A 12741-nucleotide genomic window follows, 5' to 3' on the forward strand; every position below is an offset into this window, starting at 1 on the left:
AATGTTTATAGTTTACCTCTAGACAGCAAGATATGTACCTGTAGAGAAGGATTTATTCCCCTCCCCCCTTCAGTTGTTGCAGCAAATGCATAGATTGGTGCATTTGCCAATTAATAATTGTATCAAGGCTATGAGGCATCAGCATATTCTATGGTTGGTTTGCCTAATAAAAAAAAACCAGATGAGTATCCAGGATAAAAAATTAAGTGGCTCTCACCCAAGACTAACTAAATTGTCTACAGGATGAAGCCTATAAAAATTCCTCATCTTGACAAGGTTCAAACAAGGATTTCTCAACACTGGCAAGACAGTAATTGTAATCAGAATAATAGCCACACTAGGATATAGCACAGTCAGTTTTAACAAGTCAATAAATGGAAAAAAGGATACCATTAACAAGAAAAATACTTTATTCAAAATAATTTTACACTTTGTTAAATGAGGTTCTGTACCCACTGAGATCTGTTGTAATGCAAAATTAAATGCATGAAGAGTTACAAAACGGCAAGCATTTTATACAAATACATAAACATCTCCTCTCTGTAAAATATACCTCATATGGTTTATATTGACATTTATTGAGGTTCTGAAGGTTATCAAAATGTTTAATTCAAGATTTCATACATGAACAATACAATATTTTGCAGTATATAATTTTGCATTTGATAAACATTTATTTTATGCCAAACAGAAATGTATAAAAGACATGTCTGTTTGCTCTGGTAAATCATGAGTATGCAATAACCTTTAAATGTAAAAAAACTGCAAAATATCTTAGCAATATGAAGGGGGGAGAAAGCAACACATTACTAAGTTAACACCTTGTGTAAAAACCTAAATATTAAATTATCAAAACTGTTTTATTTTACATCAAAATGTCCAACTTGAAAATGTTAAAAATTTCTCTGAAATTTAAAAATACAGCACCTTTATATCAAGGTCAAGAACACATTGCTTTATTACAGTAGTCATTAGTGCAACACTTAATCAATTTCTTCTAACCAGAATTTTATTTTTGCTATAGAACGATCATAATTTTATAGCAAAGATCTTCCCAAAACTCTTTCGTACATTTTGTTCCAAATGCCATCAGGTAACTCAGCAAGTAACACTATGTTCATTAATAGGGTTTTCCACAATGTGAACTTCGGTTTTAGTGTTTTCTTCAGAATTTTTTAACACTGTTTTGGCAGCTTCTTCATCTAATGAACTCTGCCGTGACTGCATCATTTTACGATGTGAAAGAGAAGCAGCTGGAAGGTCAATTGAATACAAACTTAATGAAATCAAAAAATAAAAATCAACACTATTGTTTTTAATATTTAACACTACTGTAAAACATATCAAAATATATATATCTATTCAATAAATGGCATCATTGATGAAAAATCTTTTCTGGTTACCTGAAGTTGTGTACTGCATCATACATGCATAGTTCTAGTGTTACAAGGTTATTTTCATATATTAAACTCTCATTAAGATAACACAAAAACAAAATTTTTCCTCTATTCATAGTATATTTTTTTGCTATAAGAATTAAGAAAATCTAAACAGATATTTCTTATGCACTGTTATACCAAATTAAAGGGTAAAACTGACAAAGAGAGTAATGTGGAATAAATTAAGAAAACCTGTTGTGCACACATTTCTTAATTACACCCATCATATGAATGGAAACTATTGATAGTATATCTTGAATATGAACATTATACAAAAGATGGTTGTACAAAACACTGAGTTACATGATAGTATAAAACTCAAGGAAATGGTAAAGCTACGTAAAATTGTTCTTCAGGCAAAGAGAGAGTGAAAGAAACAGCACTGGCCGTTCCGTTACTCCACCCTAGAAAAGCAAGTTAATGCTTGCAAAAAAAATTAAGTACAAATAAAATTACATTAACACTGAAGTTCGACCCTTTGGTAAGTATACATGATTTTTATTGTGGGTTCTATGAATAATTACATGTGCTGTATATGTTTTTCAGCAAAGGGTGATGCGTGCGCACACAGTGTTTCAATTAAACGGTACTAGGAGTCATCTCATTTAGTATTAAAATTGGACTAAGTGTTACTGTTTAGATTCTAAATTTGCACAATCACCGTTTTCGTTTGTTTCACTTCTAAAATAAACTCTTAAATTTAATTTGGAAGATAAAAAAAAAAGCCAGTGGTTGAATGGTGTGTTCACTCTTCAGCATGCAAGTTTATTTGCTTCAGCAGTAGGAGTGCAGTTGTACCATGTCTCCTCATGCTACAATCACTATTATTATAAGCACACCAGTTTTCTGGCATTTGGCATTTTTGGTTCCTAAGCCTTGCCAGACCCACAGAGGTCACATAATAATAACTCAAGAGTACACCTCTGACTCACTAATTACATGCCTCCCATGTCTCTAAAGCTACTGCTAGATGCTTAAACATAAATGAAATACAGGTACATTGGTATAAATCACACATGTTCATTGGTATCAATTGATGAGAATTATGAATTAAATGTGAATTGAATGATTCAATGAAACACTTTAGTACTGTATAAATGAAACAGATTTATTAATTACTTTATTAATTAGGTAACCCTCATACAACATGGTAGTTAGGTTCCTATAAAATCTTGTGCAGTGCAAAATGTGTTATATGGGACTAAGAACCAGTACAGAAAGGGGGGGGGGGTTATATTCCAAAAGCTAACAAAAATAGACCATTTTTTTTTTATAACTATAGGAAACTTAATTTTTATAAAAAATAGTAATAACTGAACAAATGTCTTACAAAATGTGATACATAAATGTCAGATAACATGTTCATTTAATTTTCTTCCTCTTCATCACTACTAAGCACGATCAAATGAGAACATTTTCTGTTGCAGAATATCTTCACCTCACGAAGTTTTTTTTTTTTTTTTTTTTCATCTAGATTGTGTATCTTCTGCTCTCTTTAAAAAATCAGTAATCTGGGTTTGTTTGCTTTTCCTTAATAGTTCTTTGTAAATTTCATGGTATGGAGCTAAGCATTTTTGAAGCTCCCTTTTGAACTTTGTGCTTTCAGTCGAAGGACTGAAATTTTACCAATTTGGTCAATCAGTACAATAAAATGTTAACCACATATCGAAAAAACGACAACATTACTATGTCTCAATTAAAGGAATTGAAGGTCAGAACATACAATATTTCTGCACTTTTTGGTCAGGTAAAATTGCATAAGGCCGGATTTTCTATTCGACCTATTGTTTCCTACAGAAACTCTGCATTTTCATCCTTGGCCACACATGTATATAGCATTATAAAATCCTTTAGACAGGCGATAACAATTTGGGATTAAGAACTACAATAAATACACTATTTAATAACCCCAAGGACTGTAGACTTGGCAGTATTGATAATTTATTCTCACTAAATGTTACCTCGTTATATATGAATAAAAAAAAAAAAAAAAAAAGGGAAGGAAAATCATTTTGCAATTTTTTTCATTATATTAATTTGACTTAATTTTTAATTGCATTAAATTGATTTTTAATTGTGTTCATTTAATTTTTAATTGCAGCAATACCCCGCATAGCATAATTGGGACCAAAACTATTCAGTGTTATGTGAAACCGTGCTGTTTGAGGTATAATTATAATGGGTTTTAATTGAATGCATACCAGAGAAACAGTCTATAAACAAATTATAATAAATCTATAAACAATCTGCGATTGATAGCGAAATAAAAGAATATTGCAAAAAGTTTATTAATGAAAAGGTAACATCATGAGAGATGAGAAAAAAAGCTTTATTGTTTATTTAGGTATTTCAATAATGAAGTCTGGTGAAGTAGTCTCTTCTTTTTCTCGGCGTACAAGTCTTTGTAACATCAAATCCCATCTTGTAAAATTTGCTGTATCTTGATGCTATGTTCAACATCTGGATCTCCATTCATAAACACCTCGCAGTAGGGCTTACAATACCGGTCAAAATCTTAATACCGGTATTTTGGTATTTTTAATTTATGACACCAGGATACCAGTATTCAAAAAGCAAACTTTTTTTCTCAATAAATTTTGATGACAATTACGTGCAATAAAGTAAGGAAAAAAACAAGTACTGTAATTACTTGACCATGTTTTAAATAAAACTTTTATTGCAATAATAAATATTCTGAAAAAAATCATTAAAATACAGTTATTCTAAAAACAAAAAAATATATATATTGTTACTGCAAAGTTTAGTTATGTTTAAGCATCCACACTACCTGTCCGAATAAAGTGAGCTCTTAAGAAACCTAAGCAATCAATAATATGATCATTAAAAATGGATCTAATTTTGGTATACATACAGTATTTGATTAGCGGCAAAAAACGCCCTTTCGGGTTCTATTCTGATACTATAGTAATGAGACAATTGTAGACGATCTCAGTCCATATTTTCTAGGCTTTGAACTTTTTTACCAAAAATAGTTACAAAGTATTTCATTAATTTCCGACTCAAGTTCATCTTTTAAAATATCACTGGAGTCAGGCAATTTCTTATTTTGGAAATAATTTGCAGAATACTGATGTTCTGTTCCATGTTTGAATTATGTTCATCGTTTTCTGAAGGAGAAAGATGTTTTATTAAGCAAAGTATAATTTTCACTATGGTCTGGGAGAAAGCAAAGAGTGCAGTTAAGGAATTCTTCACATATATAAATGCAAAGAACAGAAGGACAAATCAGATTGGACCCTTATGTAAGGGACGTGGGATAGTATTAGATAACGTAGCTGAAGTTGCAGATGAACTCAACAGTTAGATTGCATCGATATTTACATAAAAAAACCCTTTGTGTCAATGAGATATTATGGAAGTGAAGTTGAAAAAAAAAATTTAATTAATGATGTTGAAATTTCAAATGACTATTTAATGAGAACTTTCATTCCTACAGGTGAGTAAGGCTCCTGGGGTTGATGCATATACCCTATAATCTTAAAGGAGGCGGCAAATGAGTGCATTGAACCATTAAGGCTAGTTAAGAGAGCATCACTGAACAGAAGAGATTCCGTTGGATTGGTGTAAATTGGAACATAAAGGTGGTTTCTAGGAGTGTAACAGGAAATTACCGACCAGCCAGTCTAACTTCAGTAGTAGAGAGAATCATGGAGGTAATAATCAAGGGTGGAATTCAGGATCATTTAGATGGAAATGGAATTCTGTAGGATACACAGCATGGTTTTGTAAACGGAAAATCATGTTGGTTAGCCATTTGAACCAAAATCATGTGAACTGTTGTATCTTCTTTGATGTCTCTTCACTTCACTAGTAAGTTCAAATTCACTATGATTACTTGGGAAATAATCAGAATTCCAAGGTTTGGCTGGAACTGGTACATTTTCAGTATAGGGGTGAGAGGATAAATAGCTGACTGCAGATTAGATACAACAGCTTTGTTATTTGTACAATATTACTGTATCCTGTAATTATGAATCAAAATAGTAAACTAAATTAGAATTTGTGCTGGAAGTATCAAAATTCTGAGACCTAGCTGAACTGGCACACCTCCATTGTGCGGGAGACAGAACACACAGTTGATAATAGCTTTGTTCATAATACTTTACCATATCCTGTGATACTGAACATACAAAAACAGCTACCCAGTGGGTGGTCTCTGGGTTCATACCACAGGTAGTCCACCAGATGGAAGGGATTTTCATTTTCCATCAAACAAGCAAACTCACATTTTCAACACATGGATGGCAGGCATGATATGCTTTATTATAAAATTCAGTGATTCTCTGCCACTGATTTTGTGGTGTAAAATCACCACAGAAGGAATCAGGATTGTTTGCATGTTCATGAATGTGCTATGCATTATCTGAAAAAATATATATATTACATTAGCCTGAATCAGGCTTTTCTCTGTACAAGATCTAGTGACAGTCTGATGCTATTTACCACCAATTTCAAGTTTTATTTCAAGTTTAATGGATGAATGGATTGGAAGACAGACCTTACCACTAGAATCTGTTTAATATTAAAACAGTAAAGCCTTGCTTTACTGTATTAATATTAAAACACCAACAACCCTTCTTTCATTACTAGAAAGATATTGTAATACCATTTTCTCAACCTCTGATCTGTAGTGAAAAAAAAAATTTAGTTGCTTTTGGTAATATCAACAGGTATGTGCTCAGTTTTCAGCCAACAAAATTCAATGTGCTACGAGTTATGAGTCTATATTAGGAGCTGCTTTAACTGTCAGCAATTAGGTGAAATCATACACAGGATCCATCAAAACCAGTGTATGGATTTTATATTTCTGAAATAATAATGGGAAATAGTTTTTTTATATATCAACATAAATTTATAAATTTAAGTTAACTAAAAAAACAAAATAATCTCCCAATATACAGGGTGATTCACTACCAGTGCGACAAACTTGCAGGAGGTGTAGGGGGCACAAAGACAAACTGCTATCTACATATGTTTGTTTGTTTGTTATTTAGGAGCATTAGCAACTAAGGCCATATTGCTCCGGGATATGCGGTGGTCATTCCCTGACCTTTCCGCATCCTCTGTATTTGGTGGTGACGGGCTCAAACCCCGGTCTAATCAAGAAGCGTGTGCTACGCACTGCTGCTCCTTCCCACCTGGCTACGGAGGCACCCTATCTACATATGAAATAAGGGGGGGACATATATATTGGTGTGTTCATAAGGTAAGGGGTATATCATAATGATACCCCCTGCTTTAGATATCTCACAAGAAAAAGTCAGGTACTGGGAGATCAGGCAAACTAGTTAATGTCTCCACAATGTGAAATTAATCTGCTGGGAAGCATTACTCTTAACACGTAGTTCTTGCTGTGTGGCAGATAGCTCCATCTTGGAATTGAAAATTTTCTCATGCTAGTCTTTTACTGTTCAGTTTTACTGCCACTACCTTGATCATATTCAAAGGGGTATGGTCCAGTTACTCTGCTCTGTACAGTTCCATGCCACAGTCACACAATAAGGTGCAGTTTTCCCTGTTGCATAATTTGATTTTTTGTGGCCCACAACTGACAGTTACATTTGTTAAAAATTTTACTGCCTCTCATATAGTATAATTATGTTTGTTCATGAAACCATTTAAATGAAAATGTACTCCTCTGGAACGTTATTAATTTAAAATTCTGATCATTATTTGTGAAGAGTTCCAATAGACCTCTTTCAAATAATTACTACTTAAATTTTGTAATTTGGATAGATTACTTGGAGATGCTGTACTTGATAATTTGCCTCAGACTTTTCAGTAAGTCAAAATTCTGATGAACATCTTTAAACCTGTTCGAAACACTTTGATGAATATTGTGGAAGAGCTGTACTGTCCTCTGTTCCAATTTATTGAAGTCTTTCCATATACCAATGGAAAGAATGTTCTTTGGGTGGGGTAAGAGAAATTGTTTTTAAAAGCAATGTGAGTTACTCCTGAGTTAAGATTGGGGGAACTTATTCTTAAATGGTTTAAAGGTAAAGGAAGATCACATTTTCTAATTAGCAATATAATATAATTACTGTACAATTCTATCCATTTCTTTAAAAATCAAAATTATGTCCTCACACTTTAACATAAAAATACACAAGTAAATTAACATTAATCTTGACTACTTAAAATTTAATTGTAACAAAGGTATAAAGATATATAATATCAATATGTAATACACTAGTAATAACTGCAATTTACCTTCGCTGTTATAGCATGTTGTTGATGACTTGCGCCGGAATTGGTTGAGTGCTTACAAAAAAACAATGGGGTTAGTAAAACAGGTAACATTGTCTTAAAGTACTCAGACATTTCAGCATGCAATTAGAAACAATGTTTAAAACAAAAATATGCAAGCAAGACACATTAATAAACTCACATGTTGCTAACAAAATTTAAAAATCTTCATTACAAGGGAAGAATAAATAACATAAATTACAAATAACAAGAGTGATAGGGTAGGTCTCTCCAGCTTTCAGTCAGAGGGCCAATATTACACAAGCAAATTTAATAAGACAAACCTAACAGGTCACACTGCAAGGCTTATCTAAAGTAGAGGTAGATTAGTAGGGAGCTTATTTTCAATGCTGGTATAAACAATCAAATTTCAGAGCACATTTAACACAGGTAACATAGCATGCTACAACCATATAAACATAATTCAAGGCTTATCAGGTCTTTTCAGTCAGATGGCAAATATTACACAAATATACCATGTCACTATAGAAGACATTATTTAACAGGTCAGAGAGAAATGCTAATCTATTAGATGAAACAGGGGACTAAGTAGATTAGTAGGGGACTTATTTCAATGCATAGTATCACAATCAAATTTCAGAGCATATTTAGCAATAGAAAACATAGTGTGCTACAACTATACAAATATAATTCTAAGCCTTAACCAATATCAAACAAATACAAGCACAGTAAACTCTCAATTACCCATTTTGGTTTATCTGGTCATAGTCTTTCCTTTTTTACATTACTTGATGAATTCATTGAAGGTATGTAGAACTGCACATTGTCTTATATACTTGTATATAACTAAGACCAACGTAATTATCATCTTGCCCACCATTCCCATGGGTTTATTTTTAAGTCATGGTTTCTTCCAAGTAACACATAATGTCATTCTGCAACCAGTTGCTGGGGGATGGGTACATATACTACTATAATTTTGTAAAAATTATAATCACAATAACAATCCATAGCTGATTTTTATAATTCCAATTGGTATTCCAGCACAGCTGTTTCCTTAATTTGTAAATGTTTTTAGTACTTTAACAAAAACTGTACTGTATAAGAATGCTGAGGTCCAAATGACAGGTACACTTCTTGGAACAGTTTGATAGATGAAATCTTTCTATGCATCATGTTTTCTTGTGATAATCATTTCATTTAAGTTATTAGCTAGCATGGTCCATCTTAATTGTAATAAAAAAAATTCTACCACTAACAGCTTATGCATAAGAGTCATTCTATAAATTAAAATGTATGTTTGTATGTGTGTACTGCCACACAGAATTAAGATACTAAACATATGCATATACAGAAACTAAGTTTAGTTAAGTGGCAAAATAGGGAGGGGAAGTATAATTTTAGTAGGAGTCGCCTATGGCTTAGCACACTAATATACAAAATATTAGAATAATAAGCTGCACGAAAGGAGTTGTAAGAGTGATCTGGCAACTGCAAACCTGCACAAAGCCTGATTTTTATAGCAGTAACAATTATGGAAGATATGAATAAGGATTCTGTCCAAGGTTATGTTTGTTGTTTGGTTTTTTAGGAGCACTAGCAACTAAGGCTATATTGCTCTGGGAATATGTGGTAGTCATTCCCTGACCTTTCCACATCCTCCGTATTTGGTGGTGATGGGCTCGAACACTGGTCTAATCAAGAAGCGTGTGCTACGCACTGCTGCTCCTTCCCACCTGGCTACAGAGGCGCCTCCAAGGTTACCTTGATAGTAATAATATATAAGAGGGTCACAAAATGTTTCTGTTGAGGACCTTGTCTGACCAATTCTGGTAAAGTATTATTAGGCTTTATAACTGCCTAATAATTACTAATTATTAGGCAGTTATAAAGGAACTGCATGCAAAGAATAATTTTGATTTATTTAGATTTCATCTGACATCTGAATTTATTTAGATTTCATCTGAAAGACATCTGACAGTCCAACATGAAAGTCTTTGGATAATTTGGAGACATATGGTATTGAGGTGGGTTATTAAAGTAAATAAATAGACAGTTAACTGTAGTTAGAGACAGTGGTTATATAGGAGCATTGCTTCATATGTACCACTGTTAATAGCAAGGCACTTGTTTCAAATTTCCATTAATAACATTTACAGTTAGTCCCCAACTTATGTAAGCCAGAGTTACGTAAATTCGGACTTGCATAAATTTTTTTGGTAAAATCGTAAAGATACTTTCTGTATAATTTTTAAGAGTGAAGTCGAATGAAGGAACAACAAGCATAAGTTTTTATTTTTGTTCCAATGCAAACTATCTGGGATAATAACCTGCAGCATAACTAGAATCTAGGAAAATAACTAGAGTAAACATTTCATTTTCTACTTTAAAAATTCTAAAGAAATATTTGACGTGTGTTTGAGACAGGTGAACTATGTGGAAGCACTTCAGAGAACCCCCCACAACGTTCAAGCCACGTGGACTGTGTCCCATCGGCTATTTCATCGGAGAATTACACTCTAGCCTTTCGTCTCTACACCCTTTCTTTCTGGATTGTAGAGTCAGTTCAGTTTTGTTTATCATGGTGAGTGCATGGAATTTAGATTTGTCTGTGTCAACAGTGAACACAATAATAAAGACAGAATATGAGAAGCAGTGAAGGGATCGGCACCAATGAAGTCAACAATAATAACCAAGGCTAGAAGGGGACTAATAAGTGAGATGGAAAAGTTACTCATTGTGTGGATGGAAGACTAGATCCAAAAACACATCCCCTCGAGTCTCCACCTCATCATAGCAAAGGCTTATGCCATTTCTGAGGATTTTAAGAAGTAGAGCGATGATACTGAAACCACCTTTGTTGTGAGTCATGGTTGGTTTGACAGGTTCTGTAAGAGAAGCAGATATCATAATGTTGCCATAAGTGGTGAAGCAACAAGCACAGAGGTGAGGCTGCTGAAAAATTCAAAGACAAATTGGATGAGATTATAAGAAGTAGTGGTCATTTGCCACAATAAATATTTAATGTGGATGAGACTAGCCTTCCTTGAAAAATAATGCCTAGTAGGACTTATATTTCTATTGAAGAAAATTCAATGTCTGAGTTTAAAAGCTGCCAAAGACAGGATAATGCTCTTAGTGGGGGTAAATGAAAGACCTGGGTGACAATAACCATGTTTGAAGAATGGTTGCTTGTATGTCCCTGAAGTTGAAAAATATTGCTTACAAATGTCGGTGCCTTTTAAGATATTAATGCTCCTTGACAATATTCCTGGTCATCCTAAATATCTAGATGATCTGCATGACAATGTGAAGGTGGTATACTTCCCTCCAAATACAACGGCTCTGATTCAACCAATGGATCAGGGAGTTATCTGGGCATTTAAAGCTTATTACATACGAAAACATTTTCCGAGGCTGTAACTGCAACAGAGCAAGGGAAGATGGACCTGCAGCAATTTTGGAAGATGTTTGACATCCTTGATGGAATATGCAACATTTCAGGAGCCTGGAATGATGAAACATCAACTTGTATAAATGAAGTTCGGAAAAAAACTAAAACATTCCGAGCTTAACAACAAAGATGAGCTGATGTCTTCTGTTACCAAAGAAATTGTAAACTTAGCCCAGGAGTTGCAGCTGGTCCTGGAGGATGAAGATGCAGATGAGTTTGTGGATGAACGAGGTGAAGATTTAACAACAAAAGACCTAGCCCAGTTGAGAGTGCAAAGAGTTGAGGAGCAAGGGAGAGCCAAATCTGTTTAGGAATCGGAGCAACCCAAGAAGCAGTTCAAATTAAAGAAAACGGCAGAAGTTTTGTACAATTCAGGGTCTCTCTATGTTTGATGGAATGGATGAAAACTCAGAACGTTTCTTGAAAATATAAAGAAAAGTTCAAGATTGCTTAACGGCTTATCACGAAAATCGAAGAGTTCATATCACATACAACCTTCCTAACCTCTACTCAGCCTACAACACCCTATGAATAAAGTGTATAGACTTTGATTCATTATGTGGTTTAGACCAATTTTCTTAAATATGTACACTTGGGGTTTGATTCCCTTAGTAGCCCTTATAAAGCCAACACCGTGTACAAAATACATATCAGTTTTTACAGTACTATAATGTGTTTTTTCTTTCTCTTTTGTTTTCTTGTGTTACTTCGTAAGAAAACTTACCACTGGCTACTTCACCACTGTTCCCAGATAAAGTTTTTAATTCTTATGGTATATAACTATTTTTCTTCATTCTTCTGAAGATATTATGTGGATTTTGTAATTTTGGCATATCAGGATAGTAGCAATATTTTATTAGTCATTCTCGAGTTACACAAAAATCAACTTATGTAAGAAATCCTGGAATGTATCCCTTACATATGTCGGGGACAGACTGTATAATGGCACTATAACTTTTATTTTGAAATCTGCAGAAAATATTCAAGTTAGCATGGATGTTAATGATGATAATAGGGTATTTTTCTACAACACGTCTTAGATAAATTATAAAATTGGCTAAAAAACACATATCTTTGAAGATTTCTTGGAATAAATTCAAAGTATTTTGGTTTCAGATTTTGTGGTTTTTATTTTATGCAGATGTAAGAAATTTTCCTTTTCACAGAAGCAGTAATCTGCCATTGTTTTTATTCTACCTTCCCTGGTGTCTTCTTCCCATCTCGTGAAATTGTTTGCCTTGTTCCTCATTGGCAGAATCAAGAATTTCTAAAAAAACATTATGTAGGAGTGCAAGAAATCAACCTTCAAGCTAATCTTGCAATCCTAATTTTCAAACAAAATTTCAGTTAGTCTTTCTTAATTATATCTTTCTTGTTCCCTAAGAAGTTGAACAATATTTTTGAAGCCAATCCATATTTATTTATTTTAAACCGTGGTCATCACTTCTTCAAAACAATCACATTAACTTTCCATCTGTGGCCTAATGAAAATGCCTTCGTCAGTTTCACATCAGATAAACTGATTTACAAAGACACTTAAAGCAGTTACTGTTCTTATCTACAGCCTGTACAATTACTTAACCATAATTTAATATGAAATGGAGGTAATAAGACTTT

At 33.4% G+C, this 12741-nt stretch overlaps 1 protein-coding gene across 1 annotated transcript in view; it reads right to left on the reverse strand.

Annotated features, from left to right (window-relative positions):
• Positions 1–392: 392 nt before the first annotated feature.
• The window catches only part of LOC150087292 (protein NDRG3-like), a 206624-nt gene continuing 194275 nt past the window's right edge, over positions 393–12741 (reverse strand). The window contains exons 12-13 of the mRNA XM_090371112.1: positions 7674–7724; positions 393–1253 (exon numbers count right to left, since the gene is read on the reverse strand). Coding sequence (XP_090227238.1) covers positions 1099–1253; positions 7674–7724 — 206 coding nt within the window. The 3' untranslated portion in view covers positions 393–1098. The remainder of the gene's footprint in view (positions 1254–7673; positions 7725–12741) is intronic.

The sequence above is a fragment of the Mastigoproctus giganteus genome, chromosome 4, assembly GCF_048544385.1.
Source record: "Mastigoproctus giganteus isolate SK-2022 chromosome 4, ASM4854438v1, whole genome shotgun sequence".
NCBI classification, from domain to species: Eukaryota; Metazoa; Arthropoda; class Arachnida; order Uropygi; family Thelyphonidae; genus Mastigoproctus; species Mastigoproctus giganteus.